The 23,377-nt window shown below is 39.9% G+C and overlaps 1 protein-coding gene across 1 annotated transcript in view; it reads right to left on the reverse strand.

Moving 5' to 3' along the window:
* Positions 1 to 23,377, reverse strand: part of rsrc1 (arginine/serine-rich coiled-coil 1) — a 143,686-nt gene that overhangs the window by 88,959 nt on the left and 31,350 nt on the right. Inside the window, exon 5 of the mRNA XM_032545816.1 lies at positions 3,320 to 3,356. Within this exon, the coding sequence (XP_032401707.1) occupies positions 3,320 to 3,356 (37 nt within the window). The remainder of the gene's footprint in view (positions 1 to 3,319; positions 3,357 to 23,377) is intronic.

The following is a 23,377-nucleotide window of genomic DNA, read 5'->3' on the forward strand; positions in this document are numbered from 1 at the left end:
AAAAAAAATACAAAAATACAAAAAAACAAACAATGAAACAAACCTCAGACCACACAGATCTTAATTGGCTGCCTAATTACTTCAGCAGTCATTCACTTTTACAGTTAACAGAAGAGGGTAATGCTGGCAAGATCAAATACAAGGAAAACAGGAACAAAAGCGCCTGCCTGTCACACCAGCTTAGGTGCTTAACAGCTACTCAAAAACAATTATTTGAGGAAAAAATATGGAATAATCTTCATTTTCTTTTAGTATCAAAAAGACGCAACTTTGCAGATGACATGTTCAAGGTACTCGTTTGACAACATGATGTTCCTTTGCCTTATGACACCCCAAGCAAAACGTAAATATCATTTATGCTCCAATCTTAAGCGCGGTAGATCAACAGAGAGTCATAAATGCCTGTTTAGAAATCTTCAGGGATATGTGTTATACATGTAGATTGAGGCATTGAACGAAAAAAGTGTTTGAACAGCCCCGCAAACTCTGGCTCCGAGTGAGATGAGCTCCATTATTTACAGTTTTCCGTCCCGAATCGTAATCAGAGCCTTGCGCTCCGCAGGCAGCTGCCTACTGGGGAGCAATCTCCCCCCTAAGCATAAACACGCCCATAAATCCAAACACTCGGTATTCGGGGATTCAAATTCCCTCACATATAAATACGGAAAATATCCCGGTAAATACACAGATGTGTGCTTGTGTGTGTGAATATGTAGCTCATATAAACAGGGTCACCCTGATGAGGAGATAAGGACGTAGCAGGAGGCAGTAATTAAACAATACATTTTAATAAGAAGTCCTTGTGGGTAAACTCGTTGAACCAGTTAAGGTTGTGTGTTGTTGAGAGAGCTCAACAAAATTTGTAGCTGTGACCTTTTGTGGATTATTAAGAGTCGGGCCTGGAAAATCTTGATTAAAATGGAAATCAAACAGCAGTTTCTTTAACTATTGGCACTCCAGATACACTGTTGTAACTTAATATCGTAACATTCCTTTATCTCCTGTTCAGTGTGTGTGGTCACAAGTTGGTTCAGCTTTGTTCAAAGATCTACTTGTTTTTAACCTTTAAAAACCTGCAGCCATTTACTGACTTTTGAAGAAAAACATGCGCCTGACCAAATCAAATTGCATGATCTCACATCTTTCCCATTTTGGAGATTTGGAAAGATAAATGGTGCTCTGCGTTTCAACAAGTATCAATGCTACTGTCAAGTTTTTTTGTTATTATTTTAACAGCACAACTTCAAAACAACTGCGGTTTACCAAAGTTTTTTTTTACTGTCAAGCTAAAACAAATAATAAAAAAAGTCAATTTTCTCGCCACCTACTGGCACTGATATTGACTGCAATCCAAAAGAGATGAAGAGAAAACCGTAAAAGGGCCACTCAATTTCAGAGCTTTTTGTTTTCTTTTTTCAAAATAAAAAGTTCCCTTAAGGTTAATACTTTTCTTCCAAGTACATAAAAAAAACTGCATCAGTTGCACTCATTTCTACCTTCAAGCATACAGCACTTAAGAATAAAGCACTTGCAGATATATTCATCGGTACACTGACCCTGAATCGTTGTGGTCTTTCCTATTTCAGTTGCATACATAAGAGGAAACACTTATCTCAGCATTAGATATAGGCGCTCATAATGTTTGCTTGGGTATAACCGCCCATAACAGTATTGATTACTGCTGTTTATGCATCTAAACCCCTTGTGAATAATTTAAATAACATTTTACGGAGACGTACATCAATCACACCTGCAGACCCACACCAACACAATCACAATACCCAGGAAAGACCATTACTAATTTCCTATTTAAAGATATGATAGGCCTAATGGATGTTTAACTCTAGAATGTTTTAGGAAAATGTACACCATACAGTACTTCATATTCAAATTAGATTTTTTTGAGGGGAAAAGGTGGTTAAGTCTTCTACAAAACTGTATGATATTAAAGAATTTCTGAAGGTTGTCTGGAGGAGGTCCAGGTAGTTACACACTCCACAAATCTGGTTTATATGGAAGACTAACACCAGATATCCTACAAAACAAGCAATCCCCACTGTGCAATATGGGCATGGCAGCATCATGATGGAGGTACGGTGTCATCAGTTACAGGGAAGCTGGTCAGAGTTGACTGAACAATGGATGGGACAAAAGTTTTGGGGTAATTATGGAAGAAAACATGTTAGAGACTGCAAAAGACTTCTGATTGGATTGGAGATGTGGATCTAAAACTGTAGTAAAAGTTGCTTCCATAAAATGTTCTGAATGCAAATGCATATGATATTTTCCAGTTTATCTTCTCTTTGCTCTTCACGATTACATTATGTGCTACTTTGTGTTGGTCGATCGCAAAAAATATAAAAGAAAATGTGTGGACATTTTTTTGTTGCCATGTGACCAAATGCAGTCAAATTCAAGATAAATAACTAAGCTCTGAAGACCACTCAATTGAAATTTGTGTTTTGAAGAACTGATTTCAACTTGGAGAACCACTAAGAAATGTTTGGAATCCGGGTTCGGTCATTTCTGTGGCACATTCGGGGTCATTTGCGTACAGCGAGTTGGGGCGTGGGTCATTTGTGTAAGGTGCTGGAAGCTGCGGTTTAGTATGCAGGGAAGCAGGGGAGGGAGGGCATGTGACATCCACAGAGAGGCGGGACCCTCTTTGACCCCTGTCTATAATTCATCCCCTGGAATATGGGGCGCATCAAACCTTGGTTTCTTCCCGCCCAAAAAGAGAGAGAGAAAAAAAAGACCTTCTCACTTTGTTGCATGGAACTCTGACCCTGGATTAAAGCAACCAGCAAGAGGAAACCTGGTGATTAAATTTTCAGGCCCGTCCCAGGAGAGCAGAACCAGAAGGTCCTTGATTCACAGACAGGAAGAGACTGAGGAAAGGGACCATGTCGGCAGGATAACCAATACCGAACGAGGAAGGCAACGTGTGTGTGTGTCTGGGTGATAATCAAATATTTTATGTGAAAAAATAATAATAATAATAATAATAATAATAATACACACAAGAACAAAAACATGCCAATGTTATCAACTAACAGTTAGGATAAAAGTTGATACTTTAAGGATAAATGCAATGCTAATAAGAAAGCAGAAAGCAGTGTCTTTGTGGAGGCAATATCCATGATCTATGTCCATGTTCAGTCAGTGCCTCCCTGACCGTAGGTGGTGGGTATTCACCTCCAACTGCACAGGTTTCATTAAGGATGTTGATATCAATGTGCACCCCTGTGAGTGCGTGTGTGTGTGTGTGGGGGTGTGCGGGTGTGTGTGTGTGTGTGTGTGTGTGCTGAATACAACTTACCAGATGCTCTAATTTGTCTTTGATACTCCCAGAATCCCTGAAACACACAAACACAAATTCCCCTTACTTTAAAAAAAGATTCAGACACAAAACTCATTCCATAAAAGCAGAATTTTTCTTAAATGTTCACACACACCAAAAACAATCAACAACACACTCTTTTAAGTGTACTTTTCTGGTTATTATACACAATCTGGTATGTTAAAACAAGCCAGATCACATGTAATAGTACGGGATCTGGTTTGTTTTAACATAACTGGTTTGGGTTGCAAATTATACAATTTCTGTTTGTTTACAACAAAATGGCATGAAAAAATATACAAAAATTGTAAAAGTTTTGTTTGAGTCCAACAACTGAATATGGAATAAGCAAATATAATGGTCAGGTATCTGTATGCATTGCATCTCTAAGAATTAATAAACACATTATTTCTAGCTTCTTTTGTTACAATTGAAATGATAAAATTAACAAAAAGCACTACTCAGTCTCGACTGGCAAGTATGTTGTGAGTCTCTATGCTAAGAGCATCATCAATGCTTTTATGAGTCGAGAAGCACCTCTAAGCTATTTTCATGCGCTTTTAAAAATTTTGAATTTTAAGGTGAAAGGGCATAATTAGTGTTTTTATTATGAATGTTTAAAGGACGTTGTGTCTACCTGCCCAATTCATGCTTTAGGAAAAATACAAAAACTTCCCTGACTACTTAAGGCAAGAAGAATATCGACTACAAGGCAACTAGTCCAATAAATCTGGTAACAAGTTGAACAGACAACCCACACCATCCTGAAGACTGCTGCATACATCCGGTTAAATGCTAACTGGCTTAGCGATAGCTGCAGGCAGAGTGAGTGAAGGCAACAGGTGGAGGCTGAAGACGAAAGCAGTGTTTGTGCCGTCTGTATGTTGGACAGACGAACAAAAAAAACCCTGGTATTTACATGAGAAAAGACATGGAAAATATTAGGCGCACGAGTGCAACCAAGAAAAGACACATGGATTTGTGGTCTCACTCTGGGAGACATGTTTTAGTCGAGGGGAAAAAACTGCATAACTCACCCTCTGAGAATCACAAAGATTATCCAAAATCATCTCAGTATTAACTGATGTTCAGTCAGCAAGCCTCGCACTGAAGAAAATCACAATAATCAGAGTAAACGATCTTTATGACATCAGAGAGGTTTTGGCTAATCAAAAGGAAAATAACCACACAGATTTATCCTAATTGCTAACCTCTAAGGCTGAAATGCAGAGCGCATTTCAATGCTTTCTGCATTTAAACCAGACTGAGGTTAACTTATACTGTCGCCACACTGCTGGCAGGCGTGATGATCATTTCCAACTACAAAGAAAGAACTGGGAGCGTATTATCTGTGAATTAATAATAATAATAATAATAATAATAATAATAATAATAATAATAATAATAATAGAAATGTGTGTGTGATTATCAGCAGACTGAGCTGAGGAAGGTGGGGAGAGGCTCTGTTAATAAAATAAAAAAAGAGCAAATTGGCAGTAAATAATAGATGCAATTTTGGCACATTTCAAATTTGCAGCAGTGCAAATCAAAAGATCAAGAGAACACAAACAGCACCCCCCACCCCACCAGCTCGACATCTCCGATCACCAAGAACCCACTCCCCCCCTCCTCGTCCGATTCGGGCCTCCATTACTGACAACTCCACCCAGGCTGCGGCGCTTTACAGTGTCGTGTGTGTGTGTGTGTGTGTCTGCACTGAGAGGGAGGAAGACTTATCGACAGGCATCAGTTGCTAATGCAGCTGGCAGCATCACTGTGTAAATCTACACCATCTCTAAAATTACATACTGTCTAATCTATCCGACTCCCTCTGCCTCTCCGTTCCGTCCGTCCATCCAGCCGTCCTGCAGGACGCGTCCCACACACACGCGCACGACGACCACAGACATATATGCCGTCAGCGTCTCTAAAATAATGTCATAAAGGAGAGGACAGAACGAGAGGCAGATGGATTAAAAAAAATGCGCAAGAAGAGAAGAGAAAGAAGGTTTGTTTGTTTGCTCTGCGCTCCGTCAGAAAAACCGCAAGAAGACAAGTCGACCACTTAAGGCAAACTTCATCTAGCTGTAATTACATTACATTCTGACAAACACCCCGCCACATTCATTATACATGACGGGCGCCCGGCAACCAGACAGCAAGACATTTGTTACTGTGGTGACAGTGTGTGTAATCCGCTAATGAAGCGCAATTAGCGAGAAACAATCCAACACTGGGGAGACGCAGCGCTCCATCCTTCCTCCTCCACTCTTCCCCCTCCACCCCTCTCCTTTCATCTCCCTTCTCACTCTCATTTTTACAATGACATCTTTTTCTCCTCTTGCATTTTTTTTCCCCCCATTCGACCTTTATTTAGCTCTTCACATACAATTAATGTCCTGGTCTTTCATCTGCCTTTTTTTTTACTTTATCAAGGACAAGCTGTCCAGCGGTGTCCTCAGCAGGGCCGAGGGGATCGCTCCATCCACACACACTCTCTCTCTCTCACACACTTATCCCATATTACATCCTCATTTCTCTTTTCAAAACATCATATAATCTGCCGAGGCCTTCTGGGAGGCAGTTTTCCCTTTTCTCCCTCCCTCCCTCTCTGCACACGATGTCTTCAACACAGAGGCAGCATCGATTTCTGAATTACGCCACAATATTAAATAATTAATATACTTCCAGTGATTGATGTTTTGCATTAGGCCAATATTAGGTTATCAATCAAAATCCACTTGGTTTAATGTAATAATATTGAAAATGTGTCAGTGCCTGTTCGTCCAATTTGTAGTGGAGGCAGGCCAGATAGTAATGGTGGTGTAGCACAAGGCCTCAGAGACATCTATGGCCTGCTCGCTACAACCGCAGGAACACATTACAGCCACGGCACGCCGGAGAGAGAGGGAGAGAGAGCGAGAGAGACCGGAGTCATGGGGAGGGAGACAGAGCGCAGACATGGAAAGACAAAGGTGAAGAATGTGACAGAGGGGGAGTGGGATACTATCATATAACAGTACAAATGCCACATTAAAACATCATTTTCACATAGTTACGTGTGCTTACGTTCCATTATACCAGGGCTTTAAAAAAAAAAAACTTTATGTAAACTACAATTCCTGTAACTCTTTACAAACTTTGAAAGAACAAATGTTGTTTTTTTTTGTTTTTTTTTTACTTTGTTGAGTAAAAATATTTTTAAAAGTTTTATAAATCACAGGCTATATTTTAGCAATATTCATGCCTGTTTTGAGCCAAAGTAGTATTATAGTTAAAAAAAAAATAAATTGCAATCCATAGAGTAAAATTTTCCACGGTAAATTTGAGCAGTTCACATACTTTAGATTTTAAATAGAAAATATTCAAATGAAATTCAGATTCCTTAAAAATTGGGAAATATCACTTTACTTCAGGACCAAGCGGGGACTGTCAGGCCTCAACAACTTGCTTTTATATATTGGGCTCATTGAAGTAGCATTAGCTTGCAGCGGCAGATCAAGTCCCGTTTTGTCCATTTTAGCTCTTCCCAAGATGGACTTCTCTTTGACAGGAATTATATTATGTCAGAGTAAGATGGAAAACCTTGCACCAATGAAACTAGTCTCTGCTCTTTGGTCTCTTCCCTTCTAGAATCTGGTTATAAATTAGCTTTATGCAACACTTGTTATTATTTTTAAAGTAAATTTAGCAGATCTATGTGTCATTTTTTGATACACCATAAAAGGTTTTTCCAACAATAAAGTTTCAGTGCTACAGTTGTGTGAATGCTTGAATAACACTAATTCCTTCAGCTCCCATCCCTACAAGCACTTACTAACTCTTATTGTCATTTCAACACCAGTGCTAGAGATAGGCCAAAGAACCACCTTGATCATAACCAGGGATGTAGAAGATCAACAGCTGATCAAAAGATTTTGACAAGCAAGTTTCAAATGTCTGACCTGTGCTACTGAGCTGCCAAATTCAACATAAAACCTTTAAGTTTCCACTTTAAGAAAAAGTTGTAGTTAAACATGAATAACTTTACTCCTTGGTGTTCATTTTGATGTCTCTCGTCACATGCAAATGTTACCAAAATAATGTTAAACATCCCATTTTTAATTTTTAATCATGTTGGCCTATCTTCAACTCTTCTTTGAAAGCTTTATAAAACATTTACAATCAATCTTGTGCAGTTTTGAGGTCAGACACTGATGTGGAATGAGAAAGCATGGCTCGCTAACTCCTCCTTAAATCCTTTCCAAGCCATTCTGTTGGGTTGAGATTGGAACACGTTTTTTCACCATAAATTAATATTTAATAAAGCTCCGATTAGGGCTGGACAAGGGTAGAGTAGGGTAAAACTCTCTTTGTAGCAGCTAACGAATAGTCTAAAAGCCACAACTTGATGTACCCTGTTATCATCTTTGCATAAGTATTTGACATTAGAGGACAGACTGTGTGGGACTCTGACCAAGCTAATGATGAAAAGTTTTCTAACCCATGTTTTGGGCATGATCAGCTATTACAGCGCTGCCTGGTAGAGACCTTAAAGATGGAAAATTTGAATGATCAAAGATCAGACATCAGCTTTGTGTTCCCAGCCTGCTCTTCTTTTCCCTTGGAAAGATTTTCAAGCCACCACGACATGGAGGCTGACAGAAAATGGCGAGTGAGCGAGAGCGGACAGAGACAGAGAGTAATGTACTGCTGTTCCAGGAAACGGTAATTAGTTATCCGTGGTCAATTAAGTTAAACTGGACAAACAAGTGTGAGTGTTAAAGTGAGCCTTGGCAAGGTCAATACTGACCAATTTAACATGGTGGCTGGATCCATCACACTGTCTGCACTCTGCTGCTTCCCTGTCTCAGCTCCTTGCCTACGCTCGCATACTTTTTCTTCTTGCCGACTCTTCTCCGCATTCTTCCTGCCTTCATCAGTCTCAGTGCATGTTCTATTTCCAAGTGTCCAAACCCTATTTTTTTTCTGTCTCTTGCTCTATAATGACAGTTTTGAAGCTGTTGCCTCACCTTACCTCATCCCTGTCCCTCTATCTCTCCTCTCCAGTCATTTTGTCCTCTTCCAATCACCAGCCTGCCGCTCCTTTTCTTCTCCTTCTCTCTCTCCCCCTCACCCTCCCGCGAGCCCACCCGCTCCTGCTAGCAGACAATTAATTACAGGACCAGCACTAGATGAGTTGTCATTTGTGGTCAAGTTTCTAATAATTGCATTAGGTCTTCAGGTTCCTCTAAGATGCCCTTCCCTTTCTTTCCCTTAGCCTCTCTCTTTTTCTTCCCCAGCCCCTTGACACGGCAGAGATGAATATCTTCAGTCAGTCAATGGAGGCGACACAGGGACTTAAAATGCAGAGGCAGTCATTTGATTTCCAGCTAACAGAGCTGCCCATTAGCCCGGCACTCATCAGCCATGCATTACCTCTCAGACCCGCTGTCCTGAAAGTGAAAGCTTTAACCCTTTCGCTGCCCATTGCTCGCCTTTCTGACCATGCAATACAAAACGAAACTTCCTGCAGAGCACACTGTAACTGAAAAGAAAATGGAATTTAATCCAATTATATTTGATAACCTTCAAACTCAAAGCATTTTTTTATGTGTACAGATAACACTTAAGGGCTCCATTTAACTTATTTCTGCTATCTTGGACATGACAGCTATATATTTATCTTATAATTTGCAGTGCAAATATTTGCTTATTGTATTTTAAGGTAGGCATTTACTGAAAAAGTGTACTGTTAATTTAGAATTAGAATCTGCTTTATCCGCTAAATTTGTGCTCACTTTAACAAATAACGGTCTGTAGCACCGACCAGAGAATAAATCGCCCCAGTTAGTGTCCAGGATGTGTGGGGTCTGCAGAAACGTTAGCGTACATTTCCTGGACCTTGGATCTCTACAAGTCTAGTTTAGACAGAAGGTCAGGCTTGATGATTCTCTTTGCAGACCTAGCTGGTTGTTGCCTGTCCTGTTTAGTCGATGAGCCAAACCACACAGAGATGAACGAACGCAGAGCAGACTAAGTGATGGCAGCGTAGAAGAAGTCTAGAAGCTGCTGTAGTGGGTTGTACTTCTTGAGTCATCACAGAAGTGATGACTCTCCCGGGTTTTCGTCCGAACAGTATCTATGTCTGAGGTCCATCTCATGTCCAGAGAAAGGGTGGTTCCTAGGAGTCAGTGCTGTTGAGGATGGTGAGGGGAGGAAGTATGTTTTCTCCAAAGGTCCACTGCCATCTCACCTCTCACCTCTACTGCCATCTCACCTCTACATCACCACAGCTAAGTGGTCTTACCGCATCAGTGGACCAGCCAATCCATCTCTTGTCTGGATGCAATCACTGTCCTAAATCAGACCAATAACAGTCAGGTCATGTGCAAACTGCAGGAGCTTCAAAGATGGGTTTCACTGAGGTGAAGTCCTTTGCATATACTATACAGGGAACAAGAAGTGCGGAGAGAACACACTCTGATATTGATGGTTCTTGTCAAGGATAAGCTGTTCCCCAGCCCTCACCTGCTGCTGCTGGTCAGGCAAGAAGCCAGTGATCCAAAGGTGGAGGCCAACAATGTGAACTGGGTGAGCCTCTGGTGGAGGGACATTTGGGTTGATGGTGCTGAAGATCAAGATCAGATCTACAAATAGGATCCTGTCCGTCTTTAAGTGATTGAGGGAATGCAAGTTGACACAAGTTGACTGCATCGTCTGACTATTTTTTCCAATAAGAAAATTGCATGGGATTCAAAAGGGAGCCTATGATGTCATTCAGATGCTACAGTAGCAGTCGCTTAAAGGAGTTCATGAACACAGATGTGCAGATCACTGTAGTAATTAAACTTGCAATGGAGAGCTTGCTTGTTCGTACACAAAGTACAAGAAAGATGTACCAAAGCTGCAATCTGTGGTGACATTTTGACTTTAAAAAAGAAAAAAAGTTTATTAAACAAAAATAAAATACCCTTTTTTGTAAGAAAATAATTTAGATTATTTGAATTTTAAAATATGTATCAATAGAGTATTTTAAAAACTTGTTAGTGGTACCTCTCCAAAGTTCCTATACGGTTCAAATAGCGTTCTCAGCTGTAGAAGAGCTCAGAAGAACATATAGTCATGATACTGTTAGTGAAAATGGTAATGCTGAAACTCACAATTTTCTTGACATTTTCCCTCATTACAGTCTCCCCCACCCTGTCCCTGTGAGCGTTGGTATCATGAATTGCATTAACTGTGTTCATCAAAGGCAAAGAATGTCTACCCAACAGAATAGACATTGACTAAAATACTTTACAGGAAAACAAAATTTGCATTCTACCAAATGTTTACAACAAAGCTGTCCTTCATGATTGTGGTGTTGCACACATTGATACTATGATAATGACTGTAGTTCGATATATTGAGTAACTGCTTTTAAGCTCCAAAAACTGTAAAAGACACACTGCAAACACACATCAGTAACTGACAATACTCTATGTAGTTGTAGAATGTGAAGATGATAACTAATGCAGATGTCAATAAATGTTTATTAAGTGAGCAGATGTGTCAATATTATTATTCAATATGTGAATTATATATTAGGAGACAAATGTCCTGAACTGAGTTCAAACTGTCTCTGACCAAATAACTTGTAAACATAATGTAAAAATTGGTTTTTACAATGTTGTTGTTAAAGTACACCTATATTTTCTTCTTGGCATCGCTTGCATGCTAAAATACAACTTGCCCTTCAGCAGGCTCTCAGCCTGATCTCAGTGAGTGATGGTGAGAGGACGACTTGAGAGGAGCAGCAAAGGAAGATGGGACATGGCAACGCTATAAAAGAGACATCATACATAAGAGTCGCTGTGTGTGAGAAAGAGAGCGAGTGTGTGCATCCCATTTGCCACAGTTGCATGCCTTGTCAAGCGTGTCATTGAGCATTCATATGTTGTCTGACTGCTGATAGAATGGCAGGCGTATTTATTAAAGAGTCAATGTGATGAGGGACACACATACGCGCAGATAGCACACACAATCCTCTAATACACAGTCCGCATCAGTGACATCTGCCTGTTTAACTATCAGAAGGCATACGCTTGATATGCAACTGAAGAACAGACACACACACACGCCTGCACCCCCCCACGCACACCCCCACACACACACTACAATACAGGAGGGCACAGCTTTCCCTGAGGCCTGATTGCCATCTCCATAGGCCCTTTTTAACAGAGCCGCCAATTGAAATTGAAATTGTATTCTTGTATGTGCTATCAGAGCTACCTCTCAGGGTTTTATAAAGCTGAGAGGAAGTTAGCGGGACACACACTCACAGACTGACAGGGAGGGATAATATGGAGGTAAGTCAGGAGCTGTCACTCTTCTATACAGCACACGTGAGAGGGAACAAAACACAGACTTATCGTTCCCTGCTCTCTGCCTAGTTCCACATGCATGTACGCACACACACTTGGCGGGGTGCGGTGGCGGGGTTACTTTAGCATAATCCCAAAATGGTAGAGAGAGGCAGTCCATTAAAAAGGGAGCTAACAAATTCAGCACTTTGAGTTACTCAGAGGGAGGGTGAAATGTAGTCAATAAAAAAGTCAGGAAGGGAAGAATAGGAACGAAAGAAGCTAATTTATAGCTGCTCCTTCTGCTCTTTGGAACACAAACTTACTCACGTGGGGCTGATATTTGCAATCTAAAAAACAAGAGCTTTACTCTGACTTCTATAATCAGGAGGAGCATGCAATAGTACAAGGTGTACTAAATTTGATTCTTGTTAGTTTATTTTCCAAATAAAATCTGCAATATGTTTAGCCATCCCCATGTATCATGACAGAAGAGTCTAATCTGTACAATATATATCCAAAAATATATGAGGTGATTCTTTAATTAAATAAGGTATTTGAACATTTTCAGATTGCTAGTAAAAAAAAAAAGGTTGAAATACACGTTTCATTGCTCACTTTTTGGTATCAGTTTGTGAGCATCCATCACATAAATGGCAAATAAAATGAACTGAGTTTTGCAGCTGCGACGTGACAATGCACGTAAAAGTTTTGTGAAAACTTTTCCAAACCAGATTTAGAGGGAAAACTGATTTAATTTCAGTGTTTCATATTCAGGAGGAGTTGGAGACTGGACAAAAAGTAAAATGGGAACAGAGAGAGCAATCAATTTCCCTGTGGTTTTCCTCAATAGCGCTCAGCCCTTTCATAGCTCCCAATTACAACCAATCCTAATCAAAGAAATACCTCTCCATTATTGAGATCCAGACAATGACACTCCACATTTCTCCCTGCTCCTGAACCATGTACATTGCCGTACTGGTGCACAAAGAACGAAGCGCCGTGCTATACCACAGCAGTCGGGACGCCTGTCTTTAAAGAAGAAGGAAAAAAAAAAATCACATGTGGAAATCTTTTGGCTCTCGTCACAGCCCCAGAAAACCTGATGGGAAACAATGGCAGCCCGGTGCAGCATCTGTCATGGCACAATATAAAAAGATGATCTTGGCAACAAATGGACACACACACACACAAAAAAAGGAGAAAAAAAAACACAAGAGACGGAGTAAGATGGAGGGGCGGGGAAGGCAGGGCGACGGTGGTAATTCATTTGCAAATCAGGCCCTGGTGCTCAGGTCTATTTCAAGCTGCTGGTGGGTGCCAGGAGTTAACAAGGTAATCAGTTTCAATCCTGCCCTTCAATTGTACATCACACCCTCAGATGGCTACTACCCAGATCTTTCTATAGGGGCAGAGGGGAAATAGCAATCTGGCTGCTGCTGGCAGCATCCTCAGTGAATAAATACACACACACACACCCACCCACACACAAACCTAAAGTAAAGTTATAAATAGATGTATACACGTATGCAAAAAGTAGAGTTAAAGCAGGTCACACTGCAAAACGTATTTTTGGTCTAACTGCTAGTGCACATGACTTGGTACATGTGAAATAACACAAAACCAACTACCAAGTACATTTTCAGCAAGAAATAGGAGCTTGTGTTAAGTCAATAATTCCTTAATATTGATGAAAAAGTTCTAGTTCCACTGGCAGATTATTTCACTTATAACATCTTGTTATAAGTGAAAAAAGCTGGTCCACGTGAAATAAGACAAAACTAAGATATTTGCACAAGGAACTAGACAAAAATATTTGATAAGATTGCCCTTTTGCAGTTTGTCATGCTTTAACTCTACTTTTTGCATATGTGTTTGTATTTTGATTTTGTGATTTTGCATCATTAGAATATTTGATTGCTATTTTTTTATTTTATTTATTGTGATCTATAAGACATGCTGACTGGCTTGTGGTTTGGTGATTTAAAATGTTTGGCCATTCTATGGGATATTTTAGAAACAAAAACAATATATTTGCTCCAAATATGAATAACTGTGAAATAAAGTATTTGCATTTCGACTAACGTATTCTGCTGGGTTTCCAGAGTTCCTGATACGCACTGTAATATCCACCAGGTCACCTGGTCCACCTGGTTGGATATTCTGCATAACTTTTTTGGTTCTATTTGCTTTGCCAAATAAGAAAGTGCCAGCAGAGACAATGCTGCGCCGCAACCCAAAGTGGTACATGCAGAGAAAACAGAGCTAAACCTGCTCTAATCCTCTCTTCCTCTTTCTGTATCCCTCTCTTTTAGCCTGTGTCAGCTGTAACCGGCTGGTCTGTGAGCCAGTTAGTCCCCGTTAGTCCCTCATCTGCATAATCAATATGACAACCTTATTTTTCTGATGCAAACAGGATTTCGCCTGTGAGCTGAATTTGTCGGTGTGTGTGTTGGGTGCCCAGTCTGCTCCTGGCCAGCCACAGTCATGGCCCTCTTTAGCCTTAATTAGATTAGGTGCGATTATCCCAGCTCTACCTTACATGTGTACGGGCAGGATAAAGGGGCCACAAAGGCCCGGCCTGTCACAGGCACCGGGCTCTGGTCCGCAGGTTATCAGGGTCCGCTGAGACACGCCGCAGACATTGTTATTCATATCATCCACACGCCGTTTTCTGCTGTTGCCTTTCTCGCTTCTTTTTATTTTTCCCTCTTCTGTATCCGTGGTGTCAAACTGGCGTAATCGCTGGCCTGGGTAAGTCTGCCACTCTTTCTGTCGGTCTGTCAGAAAACAAAACAACATCGCCCCGAGCACTTTGCAGTCTGGCCTGGAGGGAGAGATGTCTGGAGTATGCGCTCTGTTGCGCGCTTGTGTGTCTTTACGGTTTTCTGTTTGGCTGCAGACGTTGAGGAAAAGGGGCGTAGAAGGGAAAGCCCAGCCCAGTTCCCACGCTAATGCAAACGAACAGCACAAGGCCGAAATCCACACAAAGTGGTTAACGAGATACTCCACTCTAAACGCATAAATGCAGCCTAATTAACTCTGTGGGAAGGTGAGTGCTGTTTGTTAAAGAAGTGTTTTAGAAACTATAGGAAGTCTAATTTAACGTCTGCTTGGATCTTATTTAAGTTGATTATTGCGTAAAGACTTACAATAAAACTGTCTTTGACTGCAGTAGCAAATATTTTTGGTTTTCCTGTTGAGGCAAGAAGATTTTCATTTGAAATCTCCTCACATTTCAAGGATTAACAACATAATCAAGTCAATGACAAGAGTCATTGGAAGAGAAACCAGCCCAGAAGACCACAGATCCTCCATCAGTGGGCATCAGATGTTTCTCTTTTTTTTTTTCTTCCACATATTCATTCTTTGTCTCACGTCCAACTCATCTGGAAAATTTACTGCAGAAAAGATCCATCAAAGTCTCAACTGGCCCAAAAACATGGTCCTTGTTAAAGTCCAAAAAGAAAACGGAAAACTTGTCCAGTTTTTTTTTCTTTTCTTTTTTATCCCAACCATTTAGTTATTCTCGCAATAGTTATTGACAGGTTTAGATCAATACACATCCACCTGGTAAAAATGACACGTTTTCTTGTCTTTACCATGCCGAGGAATGGCTAGAAGAAATGTAACTCTGTGCCACATATCTACATCTTAATTAAGGATGACCGATTACTAATAGAAAGTTCAAAAAACTTACAAAAGTGAATTATAAGGTAACAAAAAAAGTGCTTTAATTAGTTTTATTGTGAAGGAACTGGTAGTGATTACAACACTTATTAACTTTAGCACTAAATATGTCTACTCAAATTAAAGGTTGGATTTTTCTAAATGTTTGAGTGCAAGATTATTCCAGTGCAGTAAAACATAAATTCATTCTAATTATTTTTTTACACAACTTCACAGTTTCAACCACAAAAGGTTATATTAATTAATACTAATGAACTATTTCATTATGCTAAATTGCTATACGTTGGGGCAATTTGTAAAACTCCAGATCTTTGGATATTTCTAAAAGCACACAAGGATTTGTACAAGAACTGTTAAAAATATTTAATAAGAATAAAAACATATAAGCTATTATCACCTCCTTTGCACAGAATCCATATACTTAATGATGCAAAAAGAGAGACTCCAACATCCTGTATGATCTCATACTTCTCTCTAATACACACTCTATATGCAGCCTTAATGTAAACCTGCCAAAGTGCAGGTGCCATAACATTGTGTCCGACTGCATTATTCAACCTGATTAATATCTGTTTGAAAACTTAACAAGATGATTTGCTACACTGTTTTATTGTCTTCCATTTTCCACTTAAACAGTTTCCAGGCAGAGCGCAGCACTGACTGATTTCTCAGCCTCTCTTAATGTGTGCGTACACAAAGTTTTCTTTTTTATTTATTATTATTTTTTGACATTTTTTTTCTTTGCTGTGTTGAATCTTTAATTAAACACGCAGTGCATGGTGTCCGTCAGAGCTGGGCACACACAAAGGCATTCACAGGAAAAACTGTGAAAAATAAAAAGAGCAAAACGGCTGAATTTTGCTCTTTTCAGCCGTTTTGAAAAGACCAAAAGACCCCCCAAAACTGAAAAACAGAATATCTTTTGATTTAGATCAAAAAATGAGAAGCAAAATAGATGATCTGATGAGAGTACATAAACACAATGTTTCCAAATTGAAAGCATAAACATAGTGCGAATGCCAGTTTCCCTGCACATATGTTTGGCCTGGAACTGGCAGGGATCCACGTTATTAGTCATCATCTGTGGATGAAATGTGACCTATTAGCTACACACACACAGACAAAAGTGACATTTTTGTTTAGTGAACTATGTCCACACTATATGCTTGAGAAAGGATAAAACATAACAGTGATTTTGATTTTCGCAGATGTTTCTATTTAAGCTTAAGTAAACGTACTGAACTATTATGTCTTTCTAGGATATTTTGTCATGCATTTAATTTTTCACAAAATCTTTGATTTTAGATTCATTGCTTTATATAAAACAACAATGAATTTTACTGTATTGTATTGTCATTTTTTTGTTGTATCATATCATGTTGCAACGTATGACATCAAAAATGCATGTATGTAGTGACAGTCTAGAGGAAAAACTCTCCTTCAACGGGAGGAAATCACCAGCAGAACTTGGCTCAGAGTGAACAGCTTTCTGACATAACCGGCTGGGAGTCTAAGAAGTCAGAGCATACACACAAAAAGAAACAGAAGAGACAAAAGAATTTGAACTTTCTTTGTTAAAAAGAAGCAAAAAGTTAATGACAGTAGTAGCTCCTTTAGCGGCTTCATCTAGGAAAGAAACATCTTCAATTGGGCACAAAAAAATTGACTAGGTCTTATTTTTACGTAAAACTCAACTCTATGAATAGCTAATGCACTCAAATCAGGACTGTGTTTACCTCAAAAAAAGTGTGAAGTTGAGAAACCTGAGGTGTGTGTGTAGGCCAGAGGGGAATGACTAAGAGGCAAAGTAGAATATCTCCATTAGACAACCATCAAGTCTAGACAGGCGAAAGAGCAAGACAGTACATGAGAGTAAGACTGAACGAGACATTAGTACAAATGAATTAAACATTGGCCAAGAGATCTAAACTTCTTCTACTGGGAAAAAAAGTGCCAGGCTAAATGGGCAGGAATGGAGGGGAAGAGAGAGAAGGGAAAGGACGATTCTATACCTTCCTTCTCTTTTTAGGAGCGCAATCAAAATCCTACACAAATGCCAAACTCTATCAGTGACCCTAACAAGAGCTCCCATCCCTCTCTCATCACAGTCTAACATTAATCCCACTCATGTGACTGGCTAAATACACCAAGGTCTGTTTTGTTTCGCCTCATTTCAGCTAAAAGAAAATGCTCTGGAAGTGGCAGTCGATTTCAAGCCTCCACTGAGGACGATTGTTATATGCGCCTCTCAGGCAATATTTACTTCCAGCACTGAGTCATGGTACTTAACTGTACGTCTGAAAAGCTGTTTACCCAGTCTGAGAGGGGTATTCTTGTAATGATCAATGCCATTAGGCAATATCTGTAGAGCTGTATTTCTGTCTCTGAGCAGCATGGGTCAAGTGCACGGAGAAAGCTGTTCTATTCTCGCCTCCCTCTTTTCTTTTCTTTCTCTTTTATCCGACCAAAACAGAAAAAACAAAAAAACCTTATTCGGTAATATGTTTTTGTAAAGACTTCTGCCAACACCGTCCTTTAACCGTGGCCCAGATGAATAAGCACAAGAGCCTGGAGAAAATGAAACACTAACAATTTGTTTCTTCTTCTTTTGTTTTTTGTTTTTAATTTAGATTCAACACTACTCAACACTACTCTGTTTTCTTCAAACAAAACCTACCTAGCATTTCCAGGAAACAAAAAGCACATTTTGTCAAATTCCCATTTACATAACCCTCCAAAATTGACGCTGGCCTGTCATGTTTGCAGCTCATAACCTGCTGCTTATAATCCTGCCTGCATCCTCTTTCTGATCCGCGAAAGCGGAGCGGCCAGCAACTTCGACAGCACCTGCTAAGACACGGTGGCGGAAAGAGGACAGGGTGGAAAGGAAGGACAGGAGAGGAGAATATAAAAGAGAGGAAGAGGCTAATTGGATTGCTGGGGGTGGGGGTGGATTGGTTGACGGGGTGGGGGGAGTCTTCTATTTGGCCAGGTCTGGTCTCTGTCATCACGCTCCAGGACCTGGCTTCTCTCTGAGCCTACAGCAGGTCTCAAAAAACACACACATACACACTGTTCCAAATATGCAACCCGGTTCAGGAGTCAAACTCTCCTGTGTGCCGCTGCAGCCTGCAGGGTGTCTGCTGTGTTCTTCCCCTCTCTCGTGTGTGAGTGTTTGCATATTCCCTTAACACCTCACTAAATGGTTAAACAGATTACAGAGCGCAGTAAGTGGATTGTCACAGCTCTCTATCACACACTCAGAGTGTCTCTCCAGTGATTATACATAGCCAGATTTTTTTTCCCTTCACACGCAGTCAAATAAAAGGAACAGGAAACACTTCTCTGTTATCGTTCGTACACTTTTTGAATGCTTTAATATGATTAGTGAAAATAAACAAAGTATAGATCATAATTTGGAATCATAGATAATCTGATAATCACAAAGCTTTCAGTTTTGGAGATGTTGCCGAGTAACTACGCAGGTCAAAGCAAAAATGTCCACATGCCCCACTGAACTTTGTTATATTCACGTTACAAACAAAAACTTTCATGTATTTTATCTGGATTTGAAGCGATTTAACTTTTTCACAAATAAAAATCTAAAAATCAATCTTCGCCACCTGAATCGTGAGAAACTCAATTTACTTCAATTACAGCTGTGAGTCTCAGCGCATGTCTCTGCAAGCTTTGCACATCAACAGGCATTATTCCCCATTATTCTTTACAAAATAGGTTAAACATCATCAAATTAGATGGAAATCACTTGTGAAGTTCCCTTTTCAAATGTTCTAAAGTTCATTTGCTGATTCTTTTGAATTTTACAGCATATTAACTATCCAGCAAGATGATTTAAGAACAGAGATGAAGTACTGTGTGAGTGTTAGATATTTAATATAAGGATTATTGTCAGAAGTGCCAATAAAGTGGGGCGCTTTAAACAAAAACTGTCAATATGTAGCCTATATTGCCTATATGCAAGGCAGCCATATTGGATTTTGAGGTCAGGCTATGTCAGAAACCCCAAATTCCAGTTGGAATTCTGCTTTTACAGAAAGCTTTCCAAATTCAATTGACAATCAAACAACAAAAATGTCTCTTTGAACCAATAGTGTAATGTGAATGCAAAAACAAATCTGGTGCTCTTTTTTTCCATTTTTGTTTGATGATACAATACTACAAACCATAAAAGTCAAATTCTCAACACAACATAAGGATGGCGGGTTGCAAGCTCATCGGAGCACCTGGTGGTCGAACCACTCCTCGCAAGCCCGAAGGAATGACCCGAGGCCATCCCCCAGCGGGTCTACCCCCTGCTGGGGTCCATGAGGGACCAGTGCAAAGAGGGTTGAGCTGCGGTTGCCGTGGTTATGTTATTATGTTATTATGTTTATGAGCTAGTATAATAACATCAGCTATTATACTTGCTCACGTTGACAACAAGAACATGAAACAGGAATGAACGACAAAATACTTAGAAGAAAAAAATTTGATCAAAGCAGTGCTCAACACGTTAATTACCCTTTACATAGTTATGAAGCCAGTCAAAGTTGGGATTAATTTCAGATGTTTGTTTCAAAAGTCTGCATGGATTGCTGTTGCCTTCACTGCCTGGCATTTGGAACCTTTAGAAAGGGCAGCAACAACATTCCAACATCATGTATATAAGTTCGTACTGTGTGCGTGTATGAATGAAAAACGGTATGAAACTGATCTTGAATCTGTTTATATGATTGGATTGATTTAATTTAATATTTCTAGACCGAAATCGTTTGTCTTGTAAAGTGCTTTGAAATGCAGCATGTTATGAATTAACGCTACATAAACAAACTGAAACCAAAGTGAATTACCCTAAACACCCAATCAAGACATAAAAAAACTACAGACACTCTTCAAGAAGATATTGTTAATATTATTGCTTTTACACATTTTTGTTCTTGCCTATTAGGTTTACAGAGTTAGCACAGATGTCTGGGGGTTTTGCATTTTATCAGGATCTTTAATTTGTGTGCATAAATGTTTTAATGTGAAAGTGAGGATTTGGGCTGTTTTCCACTTAGAGTTAATCTTATTTTTGTTTGATGAGAAAAAAAAAAAAAGAAAAAAAAGCTAATGACTGTGAATAGCTACAGGCCATGAAACACTGCAGCTGCACCCCTCAGTGCATGCAGGCGTTAGCGTACAGGGACGTGAGAGCATCTGGGTGGGTGTACTGTCCCCCCTTTCGCATGTAGACATCACTTCAACTTCCATCGTTTACCACCCACCCAAAAACACACACACACACCCACATTACTTTAGCCTCACCCATCCGTATCTCTTCTTGCTTCTGGCCACCAGACTCACCTTCCCCTCCACAAACTCCCCTCTGCCCCCCAATTGGTGTGCATACAAATAAAAACCCACACTTACAGCTCACTGATTCAAGTCAATGTGAGTGTATCCTAACCTTCCGAGGACGGCGTTTGAAGTCTTTTTTACCTCCCCAGACCCACTCTCCCAGTGCCAGACACAGCCTAAAGTCCTGCAGACACTCACAGCAGCCTGTGGTCCCATCCACACCACCCATACACACATTCCCAGCAGGCTGAGAGGCAGCCGCAGGCAGGAGCTACAGACACAAACACACACACACTCACGCCTACTTTTTTGGTGTATTATCAAACCTAATGAGCTGATAGATGTACGACGGAGGCAAAGAAGCAGACAATCAGTTCCTCAGAGCGAGAAAAGACGGGAGAGAAAAATCAACAACGCTAAGTACAAAATGTGTGCGTGAGTGTGCCTGTGCTTGTGTGTGGGTTTTTTTTTTATTATTATTTTCTTTCTACCTCGCAGCATCTCGCCTTTCAGAGGTTAAAGCTGAGTGATGGAGAAGAGCTAGCCAAAGCAGGGCCTGCAGGTCCTGCCGGGATCCCTGCGGTGAAGCTGGGCTCTGTTTGGCTTGTCAGGGAGGAGATGCGGTAATGAGAGGAATTATTAAACAATCACATTCACGGCACTCGGCTGCAATCAGTGGGCACTGCTTTATAAGCACGAATCAGACAAATACCTACGGTGTTAAAAATGTATTCCTATCTTGATCAAAATGATTCCAGTTGAAGTCCCGGAGCCAGAAAATCCTTCCTATGCATCGACGAGAACATCAATGGGAGGCTTTAATTAAAGACGGGCAGTTATCTCATTTCTTTAACCCTCAGCTCATTATATCAGCTCTGGTATTAAATAATAAGTGCAAGAACATTAAAGGTCTTGCGAGGGATAAGAGGTCTCCATGGCGCTCCCACAGCCTTGCTTTTGCCCACTCTTCACTCAGCTGACACTGAAATAACTAAGATGGTCCTACGCACTTCAATGAACCAGTGTGGACACCGAGTTCAGCCTAATTGGACAGACCTCGCTGATTGAGCACAAGACGATGGCCTGTTCGTGTTCTTCTCCAACCCTGACGATCCGTCACAGAGAAAAAGAAGCTGGCAGAGCTCACAGGAAAGGGCGAGAATTTCTTTTAAAAAAGATAAAGCAAGTGAATGTATATATAGATTGCCAGGTTTAGTCATATATAACAATTATTTATTCTCTTTTTTATTTACATACACCAGCAATAACAAAATATAACCCATCTGCTACTAATTTTTGTCATTTTGATTGGTGGAGCTCTTTGAGTTTCCATGCTATGACTAACCGTATAGTATCCAAACAAAGATAGTTGTTGTACCAGTAAGAAAGGGAAAAGTGTAGCCTTCACCGAGCCAGTTCACTGGCCCTGGGCAGCAATATGTAGGAGAGGTGTATGAGACTCTTTGCTTCTTACTACTAAGTATAACTGATTACTCCAACAACTTTTCTGGTGTCTCACTAAAATCATTTTAAATATTGGGAATGGTATGACGGACGATTTTAGGGTTTCAGGTGAAAGCGTAGTTGTTCAGAACCTTAGTATATTGGTAACCGGTTCATGTCTAACCAAAAATGAAAAAAGTATTTTGTTTTACAATTATTATCTCCTTTTGTTGCGACAGACTGGCGACCTGTCCAGGGTGTACCCCGCCTCTCGTCCGGAACATCAGCTGGAAATAGGCACCAGCACCCCTCCTGATCCCACAGGGGATAAGGGTGTAAGAAAATGGATGAATGGATCTTCTTTTGTTTTTTATTTGTAATTTTGGCTCTTGTGCCCTTTTTTGAACAATAACCTGAGAGAAAAGGAAGTGGAGACCGAAGAGAATGACTTGCAATAAATGGGTAAAGTCCAGGAACCGAACCTGGGACAAACTCCATCAAGAACTATCGCCTCTGAACATGGTGTGACTGCTCTCCCAACTGAGCCACCTAGAAACCCTTAGTTATTGTTTAGGAGCACTAAAAATTATGTACAAAAAACACACCTTCAGCTGGTGAGTATGTGGAATTAAGCTTTCTATATTTATTAACCTTTAACTACTTATTATATGATCAACTGTTTTTAACCATGCAGGACTATGGCTACAATACAACTGCACCATGCATCATTGAATCTGGGATCTACAGTCCAAATAGATGTTCAGTCTATTTAATTGTCTATTTAGTCTATTTAATTGGATTTCATAGAATCTGACTGATTATATATTGCTGGTTAAAATAATGTGCCTTGATGTACAATGTGTATTGAATTAGTGCTAAACAAATAACTGAAATAGTTTTTCAGATAAGATAAGAACAAATTTAATAAAGTAAATTATTTACACAGATTGCATTCATTTTGCCTTGTTCATTTCAGAGGATTACATCAGCTTAATGGAGAGCAAGCCGGCATTCCGGAAAAATTTCAAACCTAAAATTATGTGTAATCATTCAAATGTTGCAAATTAACCACGCACTTATAAACACAGCTTTGAAATGACCAGTAGTTCTATATTAATTTTATTTAACCTTTCATCAAAGTAAACTTCAGGAAAGTCTTGTCAGAATTTCGTAAAAAGCTAAACTTTCACAGAAGAAAAAACAAAGTGATTCCTAAAGGAAGTAAAATGGTACCTTTGAC

The sequence above is a fragment of the Xiphophorus hellerii genome, chromosome 18 (genome assembly GCF_003331165.1).
Source record: "Xiphophorus hellerii strain 12219 chromosome 18, Xiphophorus_hellerii-4.1, whole genome shotgun sequence".
Lineage (NCBI taxonomy): Eukaryota > Metazoa > Chordata > Actinopteri > Cyprinodontiformes > Poeciliidae > Xiphophorus > Xiphophorus hellerii.